Source organism: Hyperolius riggenbachi, chromosome 11 (genome assembly GCF_040937935.1).
Source record: "Hyperolius riggenbachi isolate aHypRig1 chromosome 11, aHypRig1.pri, whole genome shotgun sequence".
NCBI classification, from domain to species: Eukaryota; Metazoa; Chordata; class Amphibia; order Anura; family Hyperoliidae; genus Hyperolius; species Hyperolius riggenbachi.
In genome coordinates this window covers 158301040-158323280 of record NC_090656.1, presented here as the reverse complement: position 1 = coordinate 158323280, position 22241 = coordinate 158301040, and the positions used below count along the sequence as shown (strand labels likewise).

General features: G+C 45.0%; 1 protein-coding gene across 1 annotated transcript in view; it reads left to right on the top strand.

Annotated features, from left to right (window-relative positions):
• The window catches only part of HNRNPUL2 (heterogeneous nuclear ribonucleoprotein U like 2), a 75889-nt gene extending 60173 nt beyond the window's left edge, over positions 1-15716 (top strand). Inside the window, exons 10-14 of the mRNA XM_068261121.1 lie at positions 10447-10615; positions 10698-10883; positions 14718-14824; positions 14950-15030; positions 15253-15716. Of these exons, the coding sequence (XP_068117222.1) occupies positions 10447-10615; positions 10698-10883; positions 14718-14824; positions 14950-15030; positions 15253-15312 (603 nt within the window). The 3' untranslated portion in view covers positions 15313-15716. The remainder of the gene's footprint in view (positions 1-10446; positions 10616-10697; positions 10884-14717; positions 14825-14949; positions 15031-15252) is intronic.
• Positions 15717-22241: the final 6525 nt, after the last annotated feature.

Sequence of the window (22241 nt, the reverse complement as noted above, 5' to 3'; positions counted from 1 at the left end):
AGGCTTACAATCTAAGAGAGACAATAGGTGCATCTGAGAGGGTGTCTAGCAGAATGTATTATGGTGCTGGTGTAGGGAAATATGGTATTTCAAGACCTGCTTTCTGTCTACACCAAGGTGAAGCCCTTGTCTCATAATACTGCTCTGGTTTGTTCCCAATCTGCCTCATTCAGCATGAATTGCTCAACGAAGTTAGGTGTGAAGGCACTAATGAAAATTAAGCTGGATAAGGTACCTGGCCCCACCATTGAGGTATTAGAGGGAACCAAGCACCATTATTAGCACCCAAGGCATCTCAATCACATTAAAAATGCATGCTAACAATGTGGCTCATTGATTAAAAAGAACAGGTTAAAAGGTTTTGTTTGTTTTCAAGAGACTCTGAAGCGGCAGAATGAGAGACTATCCCGCGGCAGAATGAGGGGTCTTTACCCCCCAAATCCCCCATTCCCCCCCCCCCCTGCAAAATTCACGACCAACTTGGTCGTAGATTTTGTTGCTTCTGGAGGCAGGGCTAATGGCTTTAGCTCTGCCTCCATGCGTGTCTATCAGCCAGCGGATCTCCGCCTCTCCCCTCTCAGTGAAGGAAGACTGAGAGGGGCGGGGGAGAGGCAGCGATCAGCACTGAGGCAGGGCTGCAGCCATTAGCCTCGCCTCAACAGGAAGCGTTCCCCAGGCACCATGGGGGGAGGGGGGGGGTAATAGACCCCCTGTTCTGCCGCGGGATAGCAGCGTTTTAGCAGGGGCAACCATGCCTCTGTTGAATATAAGGTGAAAAGCGAGTTTTAATCTAGCTTCAGATTCTCTTTAAGTTCTTAAACATTTATCAGAGGCTTTTAGTACCCTACTTCAGCAGAAGGCAGGGAGAGGGATGGCAGGGTCTGCCTGACCTCAGAAATTCCAGGCAGATAAGGGCTGATGGGATTTTTTTTTTTTTTTTTTTGAGAAAGTGCTCGGTTTCAGTTTTTAAGGGAGTCAAGTTCAGTAGTCAACAGGCCACTTATGTTTTCATTCTCTTTCAGGCGGGTTAGTTCCCTTTTAAAGGAAACCTAAACTGAGAAGGCTATTGATTTTTAAAATACTAGTTGCCTGACTCCTGCTGATCCTGTGTCTCTAATACTTTCAACCACAGCCCTTGATCTAGCATGCAGATCAGGTTCTCTGACTGAAGTCAGACTGTATTAGCTGCATGCTTGTTTTAGGTCTATGATTCAGCCAATACTGCAGCCAAAGAGATCAGCAGGACAGCCAGGCATCTGGTATTGTTTAAAAAGAAACCTCTATATCTCTCTGTTTAGGTTCCCTTTTTAACTAGCGTAAAGCTTGTCTTCTAACTTAGGGAAAAAGAACAGATCCTGAAAACTACAGTCCTGTAAGCTTACCATCAGTTGTGTGTGTAAATTGTATGAAGGTATTCTGAGACGCTATACAAGACTTTATAGCACAAGAATAATCTAATTTCAGCTCATCTACATGGGTTTACTAAAGACAGGTCTTGTCTCTCCAACATGCTCAGGTTTTGTAAAGTGGTGAATGTAAATTTAGATTTTGTGAAAGCCATAAGTGTAGTGTACTTGGGTTTTGCAAAGGCTTTTGACTCCTGTTCCCTAAAATAGCCTGGTGCGAAGCAGAAAGTACAGGGTCTAGGAGAAAATGTATGGCTGTGGACAGAGAAATGGTTAAAGTATAGAAGGCAAAAGGCTGGTGGTAAATGGGTCATATTCAAAAAGGGAAACTGTTAGTAGTGGGGTCCTGCAAGGGTCAATACTAAGTCCAATTCTTTTCAATCTATGTATTAATGATCTTGTAGATGGCATACAGAGTAATGTTGCCATATTTGTTTATACTAAATTATGCAGAATTATGAACGATAAGCAGGGTAGTGACGTTTTGCAAAATTAGTCGAACAGCGTTTCTTTATGGGGAGACAGATCTTGATATTGCGCTTTGGGTCCTACAGGAATGAGCACTATTCAAATGTTTTTATTGTTGTAGATAAATGTAAGGTCATGCACCTTGGACGCGCCAATGGTAGAGCAACAATGACAATTTCTGATATAGTAATCCACTTCTCCAGGTCCCTTGGAGTTTACTATAACAAAATTCTACTTTAAAGTGGAATATAACCCTGCATTTCATCTTTGCTCTAAAAATTGGAAGGGTTACACGCACAGCTTGAAAGTTCAGTGCAGTGAAATGCAGATGCATCTGAACTTTAGATGATACATTTAAGTAAACACAAGATGACATTAAGTGAGGAATGTGACACATTCTCTGACTGGAGAAGCTGCTCAACACAGTCTCAAAGCATGTCTGCCTGCCTGAATGAATGCAAAAAAGTAAGATTGTTTTGTAACTTTAGCATTGCCTTTTCAGCAACCTTTCTAACTATTTAAGAGAGGGAAATTAATTAAAAATTTGCTAGGGGCATGAATAGGTGTGTGTGTGGTGTGTGTGTGGTGTGTGTGTGGTGTGTGTGTGGTGTGTGTGTGGTGTGTGTGTGGTGTGTGTGTGGTGTGTGTGTGGTGTGTGTGTGTGGTGTGTGGGGTGTGTGTGTGTGTATACCATAGGGAGACGCTCTTGCGTGTTCCGGATGACTTCCATGGCAGCACTAATTTGAATGATTGTTGTAGCCAGTAACAGTGATCATTCTTAGGCTGGGGCTACAGTTGCATCACGGAAAAGTACAACTCCAAAAAAATGGAGTTCAGTGCTCCGTGGCTTATTCTGCGTATGTAGTGCACATTTAACCACTTCACATCCAGACCTTCTTTTCCCCTTAGGGACATTTCTAAAGCGTCAAAACTGCTCTGGTCCATATTTAAACAGCCATAACTTTATCCCTACTCACGACACCTAAATGATCTACTGTAGGTATCGTTTTTTCCAGGACATACTAGGCTTTCATAGGGGGGTATTTTAAACCAAGAAAAAAAAATCTGTATTTTAATGAGAAGGGGGGGGGGGGGGGGGATGAAAAATTGCATTACTCCTTAAAGAGACTCCGTAACAAAAATTGCATCCTGTTTTTTATCATCCTACACGTTCCAAAAGCTATTCTAATGTGTTCTGGCTTACTGCAGCACGTTCTACTATCACCATCTCTGTAATAAATCAACTTATCTCTCTCTTGTCAGACTTGTCAGGCCTGTGTCTGGAAGGCTGCCAAGTTCTTCAGTGTTGTGGTTCTGCTATGAACTCCCCCATCCAGGCCCCTCTCTGCACACTGCCTGTGTGATATTTAGATTAGTGCAGCTTCTCTCTGTTCTATTTTTTACAAGCTGGATAAATCCTCCTCTGAGCTGGCTGGGCTTTCACATACTGAGGAATTACATACAGGCACAGCTGTCTGCACTCTGCAGGAAGAAATAGCCTGACACTTCAGTGGAAGATAGCTGCAGGGGGAAAGAAACACACAAATGATCTCTTGAGATTCAAAACGAAGGGTGTATACAGCCTGCTTGTGTATGGATGTATTTTCTATGTGTGGACATACTGTACATCAATCTACTTCCTGTTTTGGTGGCCATTTTGTTTGTTTATAAACAAACTTTTAAAAACTGTTTTTAACCACTTTTAATGCGGCGAGGAGCGGCGAAATTGTGACAGAGGGTAATAGGAGATATCCCCTAATGCACTGGTATGTTTACTTTTGTGCGATTTTAACAATACAGATTCTCTTTAAGATTTACCAATTCTAGTAAAAAAATTAAAAATACTACAGTAGATAACAAACATGCCACCAGTATTACGTCCCCTAAGGATAGATAGCCAGGCGTGCCCCCCAGTATAGCCAGATCTGTCCCCCGTATTCGCTAGCCCCGTATATAGACAGATGTGCCCCCCCGGAATGGGGGCCACCATTATAGCAAGATGTGTCCTGGGGTCAATGTTCCCCATTGTAGCCAGATGTGCCCCCAGGATTAGCGTCCCCTCCCCATTGTAGCCAAATGTACCTCCAGTGTTTGGTTATGGCCCCCAGGACCATCAGGTGTGCCCCCCATTAATTCCCATGTTACCCTGATGGGCCCCAAAATACATTTCAACCCCCCCCTTTCGGAACACTACCCCCACCCTCCGTTATGGGTAGCCCGATGTGCCCCCCCCCCCCTTACTACTCTGCCCCCTCCGTGGCCAGATTGATTTAAAAAAAATGCCCCTGCAAGGAAATCATCTCACCTTAAATGGTTCCTGACATCATCCTTCAGCTTCCATTCACCGCGCTGCACTTAGCCCTGTGATACCGAACACCGGGTCTCAGCTTGATGTCATCAAGCCGGGACCCGGATGTTCGGCATCACAGGGCTGCGTGCACCGTGGTGAATGGAAGCTGGGGCTGAAGGATGATCGCAGGAACCAGGTAAGCTGAGATGATATCCTTGCAGGGGCATTTTTTTTTTTTTTTTTTTTTTTTTTTTTTTTTTTATCAATCTGGTGCGGAGGGGGGGGAGATTAAGGATCACCGCTGTTTGCTACAGCGGTGATCGTTCATCTGCGAACATGTTCCCTTTCACAAATTACAGTGCTGGGGGGTACGCTCTGAAGCGCAACCGATCGTGCACAGCAGGGCTGCAAGCAAGTCATATCTACGTCATAGTGGCCTGCAGGGTGCCACAGATGACGTACAGTGGAGGAAATAATTATTTGACCCCTCACTGATTTTGTAAGTTTGTCCAATGACAAATGAAAAGTCTCAGAACAGTATCATTTCAATGGTAGGTTTATTTTAACAGTGGCAGATAGCACATCAAAAGGGAAATCGAAAAAATAACCTTAAAAGATAGCAACTGATTTGCATTTCATTGAGTGAAATAAGTTTTTGAACCCCTACCAACCATTAAGAGTTCTGGCTCCCACAGAGTGGTTAGACACTTCTACTCAATTAGTCACCCTCATTAAGGACACCTGTCTTAACTAGTCACCTGTATAAAAGACACCTGTCCACAGAATCAAGCAGACTCCAAACTCTCCAACATGGGAAAGACCAAAGAGCTGTCCAAGGATGTCAGAGACAAAATTGTAGACCTGCACAAGACTGGAATGGGCTACAAAACCATTAGCAAGAAGCTGGGAGAGAAGGTGACAACTGTTGGTGCGATTGTTCGAAAATGGAAGGAGCACAAAATGACCATCAATCGACCTCGCTCTGGGGCTCCACGCAAGATCTCACCTCGTGGGGTGTCAATGGTTCTGAGAAAGGTGAAAAAGCATCCTAGAACTACACGGGAGGAGTTAGTGAATGACCTCAAATTAGCAGGGACCACAGTCACCAAGAAAACCATTGGAAACACATTACACCGCAATGGATTAAAATCCTGCAGGGCTCGCAAGGTCCCCCTGCTCAAGAAGGCACATGTGCAGGCCCGTCTGAAGTTTGCCAATGAACACCTGAATGATTCTGTGAGTGACTGGGAGAAGGTGCTGTGGTCAGATGAGACTAAAATAGAGCTCTTTGGCATTAACTCAACTCGCTGTGTTTGGAGGAAGAAAAATGCTGCCTATGACCCCCAAAACACCGTCCCCACAGTCGAGCATGGGGGTGGAAACATTTTGCTTTGGGGGTGTTTTTCTGCTAAGGGCACAGGACAACTTAATTGCATTAACGGGAAAATGGACTGAGCCATGTATCGTGAAATCCTGAACGACAACCTCCTTCCCTCTGCCAGGAAACTGAAAATGGGTCGTGGATGGGTGTTCCAGCACGACAATGACCCAAAACATACAGCAAAGGCAACAAAGGAGTGGCTCAAGAAGAAGCACATTAAGGTCATGGAGTGGCCTAGTCAGTCTCCGGACCTTAATCCAATAGAAAACCTATGAAGGGAGCTCAAGCTCAGAGTTGCACAGAGACAGCCTCGAAACCTTAGGGATTTAGAGATGATCTGCAAAGAGGAGTTGACCAACATTCCTCCTAAAATGTGTGCAAACTTGGTCATCAATTACAAGAAACGTTTGACCTCTGTGCTTGCAAACAAGGGTTTTTCCACTAAGTATTAAGTCTTTTATTGTTAGAGGGTTCAAAAACGTATTTCACTCAATGAAATGCAAATCAGTTGCTATCTTCTATTTAAGGTTATTTTTTCGATTTTCCTTTTGATGTGCTATCTGCCACTGTTAAAATAAACCTACCATTGAAATGATACTGTTCTGAGACTTTTCATTTCTTTGTCATTGGACAAACTTACAAAATCAGTGAGGGGTCAAATAATTATTTCCTCCACTGTAGATATACTGTAGCAGTGGACAAAGTGGTTAATGTGCGATTTAACCACCATAGGCTTTCAGCATTTGCCAGAAGTCTATAATCCATAGGCACTTTTCGGTTTCATGGGGGATTTTTTTTTTTTTTTTTTTTTTTAAACCTGTCGGAATCATGGTCAAACGTTTGAACAGTTTGAAACAAACGTGCTAATCACTACTGAAAAGCATTTGTGTGGTCCCAGCCTTAAAACAGGTGGTGGGGAAATATAGGTATATACTTACTGCAGTAGAGGGAATTCTCTGGGCTTTCCCTTAGGCCTGGAACCCACTGCAAACCGCAAACGCAAAACGCAACCGCTAGCGTTTTGTCTGAGCGGTTTGCAAGCGGATTCATGCGCGTTTTGGGTTGTGTTTTGCAACATTGTATTTTTTTTCCCCAGCGGGTGCCTAGCGTTTTGCGTTTTGCGTTTTTATCCTCATTGGTCCTGTGAATTATTTTTCATTTTGTTACAGTGTGCTGAACCGCAAAACGCTAGCAGAACCGCTCAGTTTAGGTTTTGCTGATTGTTTCTGCTAGCGTTTCAATACTTTACATTGAAGCGCTAACGCTCCCAAAATGCTGCATGTCCTGTGTGCTCCTGTGGAAGTTGCCCCATCCATTAACATCAGCTGAGCGTTTTGGCAAAACGCTAGCGTATCGCAGCGCTGCCAAAATGCTCAAAAAAACGCTCTTGTGGGTTCCAGCCCTAACAGTACCACTGCTTACTGAGACCTTCTTTGTGGCCTCGCTCCTGTCTGTATGAGCACAGTCGTACTGCACAGGCAGAATTGTAGTTCCGGCAGAAGCACAAATCGGCGCACAAGCAGCTATCTACTACTGTGCGGGCACGTGCCGTTCTTGTAACTGTGTGGTGCAATGTTTCTCGTACAGGGGTCATGGTGCTAGAGCATATTCGACAAGCTCTTGAGTATGTTCAGAGGGTCCCTGCGCTAGAATGGCTATGCAAGCAAAGAATAAACTAGAACGGTTGGTGAAAAAAAAAAAAATAGGCACACCTTTAATAAAGGATTGTTGTGCATCCACTTTTAACAAATTGGGTATATGTGACCTAATCTTAATCCTAATGATTTGTACGCTACATTTTGATTTTTCCAACATTAAAGTCGCACGTTATAAAAATTTATAATGCAGACTAATGCACAGCAATACAAAGTCTGCGACATTCACCGTCCACACGTTGCGTTGTGTGTAACATGCATCAATATCTAGAAGTGCTGCATGCTGTGCGTTAGCAATAAATTTGCTGCGTTGTGTGTTGCACATGCTCAGTAATGTGTTTTTTTTTTTTTTTTAAATTAACCTGCTGGGCGTTTCAATTCCCGCGGCCACACGGCCGCTGGAGGGTTTTCTTCGCCTTATTATCTTTTTTTTTTTTTTTTTCTCCCCCTTTCATGTAGCTAGCCTAGCGCTAGCTACATGATTCTCCCCTTCCTCCTCTCTCCCTCGCACCCTTCTGATCGACGCCGGCGATCACGCCCATAAGGAAATCTCGTTCTGAACGGGATTTCCTTTAGGGCTTCCCCCGTCGCCATGGCGATGACTGGAGTGACGTCACTGGGACTCCCGATCCACCCCAAAGCGCAGCCTGGCGGCAATTGGCCAGGCTGTGTGCGGCGGGGGGGGGGGGGCCTCTTTGGCGTCGGGTAGCAGCGGATCAGCGGCGGCGATCGGGGCAAACACGCAGCTTGCAAAGTGCTAGCTGCGTGTTTGGGAAAAAAAAATTATCAAAATCAGCCCAGGAGGGCCTGAGCGGTGCCCTCTAGCGTCTCTGGACGAGCACAGCTCGTCCAGAACGCTAGGGAGGTTAAAATGTAATGCATGTGCCATTTTCGTTCCAACAGTATGTGACAAACGGCGCACTGAGAGACACAACGCAGTGCAAAATAACGTCCAATTTTATAACCTACATGCGCTGTTAGGGGCACGTTGTGCAACTTCAACGTCGCATCAAACGCAACGTCCCACTGTGAAAGGGGCCTTAAGTGTACCCAAGGCAACATTAGATAAACAGGTGTATGTATAGTTCAAAACCTATTAACTAGGCTGTGTTTTCTTTTGTTTTGCTGACTTGAAGAGTTAATTTTCAGGCATGCAAGTGACTGCTTCTGTCTTGTCAGTATGAGAATATAGTAAACAGATAAGCAAATTACAGCTGTAAAATTTTAGTTTTTTTTAAGTTTAGTTTTGTTTTTTGTTTTTTTGTTTTTTTTGTCGTCTTGAAATCTATGATGTAGCTTAAAAAACACACTTTTGTTTATACCTGGCTGTTAGCTTTCCATAATAGCTCTCAATTGAAACATGTGATACCATTTTAACTGTGATATGTTGTAGAATAGATTGGGGGGGGGGGGGCTTAGGTTTGAGGCCTATACAATATACTGTATCTGGGGTTTCTGTCTGCCCCCTGCAGCTGTTGTGTTTCGTGCCGTCCTCCTATGATTCTCCGTTCCCCGCTGCCGGTCCCGGTATAATTATTCATAGTTACCGTAATGTAGCTTGAGGGGGAAAGCAAGAGTTAGGGTACTTGGTGACAAAAGGTGCCCATACACTGAGCCGATTAGCGGCCGATTGATCGCAAATCGATTGACCAATCGATCTGACATGTTGGAAAATTTAGGTCGATCTGTTGAGATTGCTTATCATTTTGCATTGAACCTAATTGAAATCTAATGGCAAAAAAAAAAAATGCCATTAGATCGATTTTTCAATAGATTTCATACTGAAATCGAATGGAAATCTGTTCCTAGTTAAAAAAAAAAAAAAAAAAAAAATGTTCCTAAATGCATCAGATCAGAAAGGTTATCTGATGATCTATCTGCTGCTAATCTAACGAGTGTATGGCTACCTTTAGAGACATCTTGGTACAGAAAGGTCTACAAGATGCCTTCTGACCCATAGATGCAGCAGGTTTAACTTTATTTTTTTTTTTTTTTTCCCTGATTTTTGGCCCCTAAACCTAGGTGTGCTTATAGCCTGAAAAATACAGTAATTGTTTTGATATAATTTACCTCATGAGTAAAATCTAATTTTGAATTCACTAAGGTGTTATAGATTTATTCAACGTTTTATCAATAAAAAACATTCGATAAATATACAACACCTTAGTGAATTAAAAATTAGATTTTACCCATGAGGTAAATTATCAAAAGTTTGCTCTCCTAAAACAGAAAGAATTTGCGATAATTCAGGTTGGAGTGAGCTTGAGATGTCTCCCAGGGCATCACTGCTGAATATATGCAAATTAACCATTGTACCCTTAGAAGCTAAACACACCTCCAGAACCGCTGGAATGCAATGATGTGTCAGCTTGTTAAATTGTACAGAGCCATAATAATCCAACATGCATACAGACTGTTTCGGATTGTTTGATCCTCATCAGTGCATGGCATGGATTAATTTGGCTCTATGCAGTAGGGCTTGTAACACCGAGAGGCACAGACTAACCAGCGAGCTCATGATAACCCAGAACTCATTGGAGTGTGTAAGGGACTACAATGGTCCCTTAGTAAGGGGGCTTTTAGGACCATTGTAGTCCCTTACACACGCCAATGAGTTCTGGGTCACCATGAGCTCGCTGGTTAGTCTGTAAATTATCAAACGTTTGATAAAGCTTAGTGAGTTGAGGCCAAACTGTATGCGTCTGTGTCCAGTTTGTATGAAGAGGTTTGTACTAAAGCGGACCCAAACCAAAGTTTTTTTTTTTTTTTTTTTTTTTTTTTTTTATTCAAAATATTGAGTTGCACCACTCTGACACATACAAAGATAAACACTCCTTCAGACCTATTAGCATTTAAGTGCATGCTTTTCACCCTTCTCTTTTCATAACTAGGGTTATACAGGGGGCAGCCAGTAGCAATTCCTCCATTGCCGGACACCATCTACTCCACCAGTTTGCCGGATTCTGTCCCGGCAATATGAAAGGAAGGGAGGGGTTCCTCCAATAAATGTAAAATATTTTATGTCATCATGCAGCTGAAAAAGGTTGCTATTATAATTTAGAAAATAGATTTTATTTCTGAAATATTGTATTTTTAATTTGGGTCTACTTTAAGTCAGAGCACAGCAGCCAGGCAACTAGCATCATTTTCTTAGAAATTCAGAGGCTTCCATTTTAATTCTCTATCACTTCAGGTTCCCTTTAAACAAAATGCTCAGCTTTTTTTCTTGTCATATACTTTTTCTAGTGCACAGTGTACAGCTCTGCTCAACGCAGAAAGATGCAGTGTTTCAAAGGATTCCAACGCAACGCTATAGTGCTTGTTCTCAATGATGAAGAGTGGAAGAAAAGGCTCGAGGCACGCAAAGAGAAAGAGGGGGAAATTGTTCCAGACTATGTGCTTCTTGAAATGAAAGGTTAGAATGTTGGACTCTTCTCCAGACAGTGTGCTTTCACTGCACTTTTTCCAGTCTAAGTGTTTTGTCTTGTCATCCTCAGCCAACTTTATGCTGCCTACAAAGGGAGATTTTCTAGAAGACGTTTTGTATGTTGAACTTGGCCAGGAGGAGGCAGAGGCATTGGTACAGAAAGAGAAGAAGGAGGCACGTAAGCAGCTGCCCTCAAATGATAGGAGGAGAAATCGTTTGCCAAAGCGTGCACGCTCTGATAGGGGACGTGGGGGAGGTGAGTGTACAAGCCGATGTCTGGCACTATCTTACATCAGAATGCTTTAACCTTTTTTCACACCATATATTTCTTGAGTACCTAAATTGTTAAACATTGTGGTCAATATAAATACAATTATTTGTTGAATAAATAATAACCTGAAGCCTTTTTATTATACTTACGGAGGGGGAAGGCTCTGGGTCCTATAGAGCAGGGCTTTTTAACCTGTGGTACACATACCACCAGTGGTACTTTGCTGTTGGCTAGGTGGTACACTCCAAGCTTGCTACTTAATTGCCAGCCTGCTGCTTGTCCTCGTCCCGTCCTGTCGCCTTCCCCTTCACTCCCTCCTCGCTGTGCTGCCCTGCGGCATACTTCAGACCTCAGATCAGCAGTGAAGAGACAGCCAGGTGAACAGTGCACAGTGATGGCGGGCATACTTCAAATACAGGAAGTGACATCACTGCTCGCTTCCTGTATTTGAAGTATATGTGCCGTCACTGTGCACCGTTCACCTGGCTGTCTCTTCACTGCGTCCGGGTTACCACTGATTTGAGGTCTGAACTATGCTGCAGGGCAGCACAGCGAGGAGCGAGCGAGGGGTAGCCAAACTTTGTGGTGGGTCACTGCCCAGTTCTGTGGTGGTGGGAGGCTACCTATATTGAAGTAGGGAAGAGAAGGTGGAACTGGAAAGGCTACCTATATTGGCAGTCTACCTACAGATTGCTAATAATGGCTATCTGTAGGCTAGCAATCTAATCTTAATCCTTTTTCCCACCAATACCTCCTACTATTTCCCTCCCATATGCCCCCCTTTTCTTAAAGCAGAACCTGTAAAAAAAAAAAAAAAAAAAAGTGCCCCTGAGGGGTACTTGCCTCAGGAGAGGGAAGCCTCTGGATCCTATAGAGGCTTTCCCCTTCCTCCTCAGTAGAGGGGATCCAGTGCTGGGACCCCTAGAAGATCTTCTTTTCGGCGTGAGCGCATGCGCAGTAGCTGCCCTCCGCTCGGGCTCTGGCAGAAACGGCCAAGCCTGATCGGGTCAGATCTACTACGCAGGAACACTGGTGGTACTTGAAATTTTTCAGGCAATAAAAGTGGTACAATTAGTGAAAAGGTTGAAAAGCCCTGCTCTAGAGCCTTCGTGGTCTCCTCGTTCCCCCGCATGCTTCATGCTTTAAATATAAAAACAATATATACACGGCTAGGGCTCTCAATATGTTGCCAGGGAAATCAATTTATTAATAATCTAATGACTGGACAAATTAGCCTAATTGAATGCGAAAACTTGCCATCTTAAAACAATTGCTGGAGTATCTATGCGTCACAAGGATATGCACAAAAACCTGACCAGTATCCACCTAATTTAAGCCGGCATATCACACACTCCGCTGCACTCACATTCAACCAGGACACCCATACACACTTAAATGGCCACAGTTCAGTAAGGATGTAGCTTGACCAGCAGGTAGGCACCCCATAGGGGGCAAAAGGGTCCACCTGCGTAGCAGCGATAAATGGTAGCAACTCAGTAGAAAAACTGTACTTCTAAGCCATATGCTTAGAGACTGACTTCTCTAAAAAGACGTTTTTTTATTTAATAAATATGTTTAAGATTTTATCCCTAACTAAACTGCCGCATCCCCGCCGTAGTATGCTATCTAAATCCCCCCAAACTACCCCCTACCTCTCCCCTGCAAAATCCACAACTTTCTTAATCGTGGATTTTGCTGCCCTAAGCGCTTCTGTGTGAGGCAGAGCTATGGGCTGCAGCCCTGCCTCACACGCGTCTGTCAGCGGTGGATCTCCGCCTCTCCCCCGGCCCTTTCAGCAAAGGAAGGCAGGGGTGATCCACCGCTGACAGACGCTTGTGAGGCAGGGCTGCAGCTCATAGCCCTGCCTCACACGGAAGCGCTGCCCAGTTTGCCCCCCCCGGCCATACTGTGGCGGGGATGCGGCGGTTTAGTTGGGGATAAAGTATTAAACCTATTTATGAATTTTTTTTTTTTTTAAGAGACTTCAGAGACTCTTTAACTATCAACACTGTCATAGTAATACAGGAGGGAACAGCCACTCATTAGCATTTCATCTCACCACCTCCATCACTTGATCTCATTCAGTGGTTACCCACGCGGTTGCAAGATGTCACTGGGGCTCACTGAGTTACCGGCTGGGAGTCCAGCAATGTGTATCTCGTTGCTGATGCGGCGTTGGCCCTCACTCAAGCTTACTAGAACCGGGCTATCTCAACTATGCCGCGACGTATGGATGCCAGATAGCACTTCCGTCACTCAGTCAGCATGTAGCGTGCAGCAGGTGTTCCAATGACGCACAGTCTCCTCCCATCAGTTAGGGCCTGTTTCCACTACACGCAGAATGGAGGCAAAAAAAACGGACTCAAATGAATGCCTATGGGCCTGTTTCTACTAAATGCGATTTTTCTGATGCAGATTTTCCCATAGGCATTTATTGGAGTCAGTTTTTCTGCATCCAATATGCATGTAGTGGAAACAGGCCCCTACTAATGACATATGCAGATGTGTTTTAGTGCGATCGGAAGCATGTGATATCTGCAGTAGGTCTGTGTTCTCGCTCTCGCAGCTGTAAATCGATGTGACCGGCCTAATTACTTTGGCATGCGGAAGTGTTTTAGTGAGCTGAAAGCACACTGTATTTATACAAGACGCCACTCAGCTCCAATTTGTTGAATAGAGACCTGTAGCCTTTTTATTATACACTTTCCTAAGGAGAGGGAAGGCTCTGGGTCCTATAGAGCCTTCCCAGTCTCCTCTTTCCCCCACAGGCTTTACATTTTAAATATACTGCCACGGGAGACTTTGTCAGTCTTTGGAAGCATTGCTAATGGGGGAGCTTGTGGCGGTGTTGGGGACCGGGAGGAGAACAGGAAGGCTCTATACGCAGTGCTCCCCAACCCTGTCCTCAAGGCCCACCAACAGTGCATGTTTTGTAGAAATCCACAGAGGTAGTTAATCGGCTCTGCTGAGACACTAACTTACCTTCCCTTAAAGTGTTTTTTTTTTTTTTTTTCCCCGGCTTTAGTCTCTCTTTAACAAATACAGGTAGTCCCCGGTTTATGTACGCCTGACTTACGAACAACCCGCCGATACGAACGCCGCGACCATAGCTCCGCCCCGTCGCAATGACCTCACGCCGCCGGGGACTACCGTTTCTGCGCCGGTTTTAATGCACAGCAAGTCGCAGCTGATGGTAGGTAGAGAACATCTCACCTGATCCTCGGCGGTAGAAGGTCCCATTGTGGTCCCCGGAAGCTGCACAGCCCGTCCTTTCGCTCTGTCCACTGTTCCCGGTGTCTGCTTCTTATGTGTCGCATAATGACGCAATCCGGAAGAGCCCCCTAGTGGCGCAGCTTCCTATTTGCGTCAGGCGACGCATGTGAAGCCGCCAGGGGGACAGTGGACGGAGCTAGAGGACGGGCTGCGCAGCTTCCGGGGACCACGATGGGACCTTCTACCGCCGAGGATCAGGTGAGATGTGCTCTACCTACCATCCGCTGCGACTTTCTGTGCATTAAAAACGGGGGTCCATTAAGGACAGATTCAGGTTAAGAACGAGGCGACAGTCCTTAACTCGTTCGTTAACCGAGGACTACCTGTACTTGTATTTATATACACATGAACAATGCAATCATGAATTTTTTTTTTTTACTGGCACTATAGTTATATGGAATGTAGTTCCTTTTAACTGAATTGTATTTTATAATTAGGTGAAGTCCCATACCTGGCACACACCTTCCTCTAAGTAAAAGGAGGCAGAATGTACCATGTGTTTGCACAAATACATACTGTATTTGTTATTTATCCTTTTCTCTCTAGGTAACTATCAGCAGAGGAGCTTTAACAGCCGGATGTACATGCATCACTCAAGGCCACAGCCGTACCATCAGCAGCCTCGACAGTACTGGGGAGGAACTCACAGAGGGGTGAGTCACTGGATTTTTTTTTCTTGCACACACTGCATATGAATTATTGGAACTACGTGCTCTGAATAGATTGGCTAGCTTTTTTCACCAGAAATTTGACTAGTCTATTTTGTTTGACAATTTAGGGTTACCAGGATTTCTATGATCGATACGCAGACCCTCAGAGATTCTACGGACAGCAAAACTTCAGGCAGCAAAATAGAGGGGTAAGATTATCTATTTATATTTACAGTGAGCCAAACAATGTTTTAACCGTGCACATAAAACAATTCGATTTTAGTTTTTCTTCTTGGATTGTTTTTAGTAGTGTGGGAAAGAGAAAATTGTTGGTGATGTTTGGATTGGGGGTAAGGGAGAGGAAAACTGTTGCTTTGGGAATATTCATTACTAACCAAACTTTATTTATCTTTTTTTTTTTCTCCCTACAGTGGCAGAACTATGACCGGGCACCTTACTGGGATTACTATGGGTACCGTGGATATCGGTGAATGAAGGAGTCACACAGGGGAAGGCAGCTTTGGGGGGAGGGGGGCCTGGGTTGTACATTTCTTTTCTACATTTAAAAAAAAAAAAAACGAAACTTTGTGGAGAAGAGACTACAGCGCATGTAAAATGTCAGTTTATCTCCTTTCAGTTTGTGTGTTTGTCATACTCAGAGAACCTTCCGAGGTTTACAACTGTCAATTCCTGTCCTCCACTGACTGAGGTGCATTGTCTAGATCGTCCCCAAGAGCATTGTGGCAGACACCTGTGTGAATGAGGGCTTCCGTCCTGCCCTGCAAACTCCTGCTTAGCTGGGAGTGAAGTGCAGTGATTTTTACTTCTGTCATCATACACCTGTAACCTTTTTAATTTTTATGCCAAGATAACAAAAATGTTTTTAAAAATAAAACTTGTGTGATGTAATTTCTGTTCAACTTTTCCATGGTCAATTTTATGGCCTAAACCAGTACATTTTGAGAATGGAAACCTATTTACTTTACTTACAACTACTGACATTACTTTTAAGAGATTGACTCTAGGCACTAGCCAGACTGTGCTGCTTTATATCTCTATATATCTCTATCTATATCACTGTTAAGTCTATGGTCACAAAAAAATCGGAAGAGCTGTAAATACTTTTTGTATAGGCCCTTTATTATACTATACAAGGGTCCAGGCAAAGTAGTTTAATATACAGTGGAGGAAATAATTATTTGACCCCTCACTGATTTTGTAGGTTTGTCCAATGACCAAGAAATGAAAAGTCTCAGAACAGTATCATTTCAATGGTAGGTTTATTTTAACAGTGGCAGATAGCACATCAAAAGGAAAATCGAAAAAATAACCTTAAATAAAAGATAGCAACTGATTTGCATTTCATTGAGTGAAATAAGTTTTTGAACCCCTACCAACCATTAAGAGTTCTGGCTCCCACAGAGTGGTTAGACACTTCTACTCAATTAGTCACCCTCATTAAGGACACCTGTCTTAACTAGTCACCTGTATAAAAGACACCTGTCCACAGAATCAATCAATCAAGCAGACTCCAAACTCTCCAACATGGGAAAGACCAAAGAGCTGTCCAAGGATGTCAGAGACAAAATTGTAGACCTGCACAAGGCTGGAATGGGCTACAAAACCATTAGCAAGAAGCTGGGAGAGAAGGTGACAACTGTTGGTGCGATTGTTCGAAAATGGAAGGAGCACAAAATGACCATCAATCGACCTCGCTCTGGGGCTCCACGCAAGATCTCACCTCGTGGGGTGTCAATGGTTCTGAGAAAGGTGAAAAAGCATCCTAGAACTACACGGGAGGAGTTAGTGAATGACCTCAAATTAGCAGGGACCACAGTCACCAAGAAAACCATTGGAAACACATTACACCGCAATGGATTAAAATCCTGCAGGGCTCGCAAGGTCCCCCTGCTCAAGAAGGCACATGTGCAGGCCCGTCTGAAGTTTGCCAATGAACACCTGAATGATTCTGTGAGTGACTGGGAGAAGGTGCTGTGGTCTGATGAGACCAAAATAGAGCTCTTTGGCATTAACTCAACTCGCTGTGTTTGGAGGAAGAAAAATGCTGCCTATGACCCCCAAAACACCGTTCCCACCGTCAAGCATGGGGGTGGAAACATTTTGCTTAGGGGGTGTTTTTCTGCTAAGGGCACAGGACAACTTAATCGCATAAACGGGAAAATGGACGGAGCCATGTATCGTGAAATCCTGAACGACAACCTCCTTCCCTCTGCCAGGAAACTGAAAATGGGTCGTGGATGGGTGTTCCAGCACGACAATGACCCAAAACATACAGCAAAGGCAACAAAGGAGTGGCTCAAGAAGAAGCACATTAAGGTCATGGAGTGGCCTAGTCAGTCTCCGGACCTTAATCCAATAGAAAACCTATGGAGGGAGCTCAAGCTCAGAGTTGCACAGAGACAGCCTCGAAACCTTAGGGATTTAGAGATGATCTGCAAAGAGGAGTAGACCAACATTCCTCCTAAAATGTGTGCAAACTTGGTCATCAATTACAAGAAACGTTTGACCTCTGTGCTTGCAAACAAGGGTTTTTCCACTAAGTATTAAGTCTTTTATTGTTAGAGGGTTCAAAAACTTATTTCACTCAATAAAATGCAAATCAGTTGCTATCTTTTATTTAAGGTTATTTTTTCGATTTTCCTTTTGATGTGCTATCTGCCGCTGTTAAAATAAACCTACCATTGAAATGATACTGTTCTGAGACTTTTCATTTCTTTGTCATTGGACAAACCTACAAAATCAGTGAGGGGTCAAATAATTATTTCCTCCACTGTATTCCCAAGCGCATAAGGTATACTATAGTACTGTACCTTAATTCATTCAATAATTGGGAGTCTTTTCTTTTCAATGCTTCAGTAAGCAAGCAGACAATGTCTAAACTAGATTAAAATGTACAGTGCTCAATATGCAGGAATTGGCATGCAATAATCACACAACAGCTTGCACAGGAAAAGTCTCACCAGTTAGATATGTGGTCAAAAGAACACAACGAGTACAATAACTGTACTGAGTAGCTTGAATGATACTGTAGCATTGCAGGCATGCACAAGCAAGTTGCAGATGACCAGTAATTCCCTCAGTAATCAGGAAGCAGCTTACACTGTAAGAAATGGGTCTCACCAGTAGATGCTTTTGAGGTAATCCATGCAGGCCCAGAGTAGCCATCTAGCTGCCAGCTCACTCACCAACCACAGCTCATTTATGAAGCATGCGCCCACCCACCTACTTTCCACTATAGCCAGATACAGAATACTGCAGGGGCCAAAAAACAGACTTATGATAAAGGTTCTATATTTAGCTTTATCATACCAGGAGTTACTCCAATATATTTATAATGGCACTTGGCTGGAGCCTAGACCTTTAGTTTACAGAAGTTTTACTATACCAAAGTTTACTATGAGATTACTGTATTTTGCACTAGAAGACACAACTAGGTTTAGAGGGTAAAATCGGGGGAGAAAAAAAAAATACAAAACCTAGTGTCTATAGTTTAGGGGCATCTTATGGGCCTACTAAGCTCCTCTATCTACTCTACACTGACCAGCTACATTACATTACACTTATCACTGCTGTCCCACTAGTCACTCTACACTAATCCCTGCTGCCCTATTAAGCTACACAGTAATAGACTACACCAGGGCTGCCCAATAGGTCGATCGCGGTCTACCGGTAGATCGCGACAGCCTTCTTGGTAGATCGTGGCCTCTCGTTAAATGTTGCGGCTGGCAGCTCATCATGTTTTGCTGCCGGCCGCTGGCCAATAAGGATGCAGGGGAGGAGAGAAGCGGCATGGCTGGGGGGCGACAGCATGCGACGTGCGTGCTTGTAACGTGCCCGGCGCCGCCCCCCAGTCATGATGTAGCCACCACGCTGCCTCTCCCTTGCATCCTTATTGGCCAGCGGCCTTAGCCCGCCAGGAGTCCAGAACCCTCAGCTGCCGGATTGAGGTAGCTACTACCTCCTATACTGGCACACATACCTGGCTGTCCTACGCTGCAGGCACACATACCTGGCTAACCTATACCTGGGGGGGGGGGGGCTTAACTTAGCATTTGAGACGTTGGTAGATCTGGCCTCGGCAAATTTTAAAGTAGCTTGCAAGCCGAAAGTGTGGGCACCCCTGCACTACACTAACCCTTTAATACTGCACCTGATCCCGCCACTGTTTCTCTCTCCTTATTCCAGCCAATGGCAACCTGAGTCTCTTGTAGCTACTGGTCACTGCTGCGACTGTTGTACACCACTGAGTCCTCTGTTCCTTGTGGCCCTCTCTGTACTTCTTGCTCAGTGCCCTGGCCGGTGTACCAGACCTCATGGAAGGACCCGGAAATGTACTACGGCAGCTGCAGTGACCAGCAGCTATAAGAGGATTGTGTTTAGAGGCTGAAGCGAGGGGAAGAAGTGCAGCAGTAGGATGAGTAAGTGCTTACCAAATTTGTCGTATCTTTGGAATATAAGGTTACTCAAGGCCGTGCCTCAAAAACACACATTTTTGTGAAAGGAAGTCTTATATTCCAAAAAATACAGTATTGTATATCAGAAATTTTCATGCTCAAGCACAGTGTACTGTATCTTAAGTCAGTAATGGACTATTGGCTTTTTAAAATGAAAACTTAACAGGAAGCATCAAGCACATTTTTCTGCCCCATGATATACTTACCGGAGACTTCCTCAAGCCGCACGAAGCCCTGTCCCACAGCTCTGCTTGCAGCTGCCAGCCCGGGGTCTGTGCTGTGTGCAGAGGCTGACCTCTACTGCTCCTGCATGAGTGATGCTTTCAATCAAGTCCACGGCAGGCGCAATAGTTCTGTGCCTGCACAGTACGCTGTGGACTTCATTGACAGCAGCACTTCATGCAGGTGTTGTAAGGACAACCTTGAGGTCGGCCTCCTCATCGGCGGGGACTCTGGGCTGGCAGCTGTAATTGGAGATGCGGCGTGGGACATGTTTGCTTCAAGGGGATGGAGGAAGCCTCTAGTAAGTATATCATGGGGCAGGAAAATTTGCTTGTTTCTCTAACCATTTCAGTGTGTGGCTTGGAAATGACTCTGGCTCCTCCTCCTGGGGAAACACAATTAGCAAGAAGAATAAAAGCCTCTACCCTATCCTCAGTATTTTTGTGTTTCTGGCCAGCCGGGGACACAGCAAGTGTATACCAAGTAATAAGCAGGAGAGCGGGCTTCCTGGCCTGTGATCAGGCGCTGGGAGGTTGTTTCCTAGCCTGCGATAGTAAGCTATCTCATTTTTTTCTTATGCTAAAGCTTGAGCCATGCGTGCACTGGAGGAGAAACATTTACAGTTGCTGTGCAGCACAGCGTCCCCCTTCTGGCAGAATGCTTCCCGCGGGGCAAGGAGTACGCAGCCAGGTGATTTAGCAGAGGCCTTCGCAACAGGAAAGAGGATGACGTCATTTATGGGCAGCCAGGAGGCGGGACTAGAAGGGAGCCTCGGCGGCTTGCCTTATTTGGAGAACACAGCGGAGTCCAGCAAGACGGAAGCACAAGCAGGGATTTAACCGCCTTAGCGGTAACCCTGAGCTGAGCTCGGGGTAAACCGCCTCGGAGGATATCTCAGCCCCTCGTGGGGCGATTTCAATTCGGTAAAGTGCTGTACGCGCAGCTAGCAATTTGCTAGCCACGTTTACAGCTTGATCGGCGCCGACCGCACGCAGCGGCGGAAGAGGGCCCCCCTGCCAGAGCCCTGCGCTTCCTGGACCAATCACTCCCGGGCAGCGCAAAGGGCTGGCTCCAGTGCGCCTGACGGCATTCCGATCGTCACCATGGCAACAGAAGAAGCCAAGCAGGAGATCGCACGCAATCTCCTGTTTGCTGTTGTTGCCGGCGGCGATCGGACTAGAGGGACACATGCGCCCTCTAGTGGTGTTTCATGTAGCTACCACTCGGGTAGCTACATGAAACAGAAAAAAATGTGTAATGCAGCCTCCTTGGTGAAAAAATTGAACTGCCAAGGAGGTTAAACAAGTGCTTCCGGCGGCTCTCCTGCGACAATGGAGAATCAGGAGCAAGCGGGTGTGGAGGCTGCGGTGGCCACGGTCACTCCCTTAGGCAGCTCGGTAGGGGTAAAGTATATGGCTGCTGTTTGGGTTTTTGACTAAAAAAGAAAAAAAAAAAAAAAAAAGCAGTGTATGCATGTTAAAGATAGGGCACTAAGTACATGGATTTGCCTATCTTTCTGTCTTTTTTTTTTTTCCTTAAAGGATACTGCAGCCGAAAGGCTGCAGAGAGATAAAACCTGCATTGTGTAGGTAAAGAAAAGTACATACTCACCGCTCCCCTCGCTCCCTGCCGTCTGGTCCAGCTCGTCAGCCACAGCTCCCGGTACTGGCCGACTCTCCTGACCCCTGACATACTGCGCCGCACATGCGCAGTATGTCCTGTAATCTTCGCTTCTGGTGTCGCATCATGACGCCAGAAGTACGGACACTCCCCCGCCTCCTGCGTGTGCGCTCCAGCGGCTTCACTATAAAGCTACATGCTAGCTTTATAGTGGAGCCGCTGGAGCGCACACGCAGGAGGCAGGGGAGTGTCCGTACTTCTGGCGTCATGATGCGACGCCAGAAGCGAAGATTACAGGACATACTGCGCATGTGCGGCGCAGTATGTCAGGGGTCAGGAGAGTCGGCCAGTACCGGGAGCTGTGGCTGACGAGCGGGACCCGATGGCAGGGAGCGAGGGGAGCGGTGAGTATGTACTTTTCCTACACAATGCAGGTTTTATCTCTCTGCAGCCTTTCGGCTGCAGTATCCTTTAAAGGCTTAAGCTGATAGCAAGGGGGACAAGTCTAAAAGTAAAAGATGCCCAAATTGTCAATAAATTGGATCCATCATGGCCAAAAAAATGTGTGCATTAAATGCTCAGACAAAATGGCTTCACAAGCCATAACTCTTATTAAAGAATTCATAGAAGCAATGTGACAGGCGATACAGGGTGAACTAAGAAATTTTAAAGGTAAATCATTCACAATCGTTACAGCAAAGTGAAGGACAGTTGGCATTGGACACACCCGGCCCTTCTAATGTAAATGTTCTTATTCCACCACCTCCGGTAAACTTGGAGGGGGAGGAGGAACAAGCAATAGAATCAATAGAAGTCAGGTAAACCTGGTGAGGAGTCTGAAATGGATAGCGTTAAATATAGGACGCCAAAGTTTCTGTTTTCACCTGAAGAAACGCAGGTGCTATTAAAAGCAGTATACACCACAGAGGATATTAAAGAAGAAGCAGCACAGATTTTAAAGCAGGACAAAGTTTATGGGGGTCTTATTCAGCAACAGAGCAGAGCATTTTCAGTGCATCAATCTCTAAAGGATATTACAACACAATGGAAGGAACCGGAGCGCAGGCTGTTTGTACCCAAGTCACTTAAGCGCAAGTTTCCTT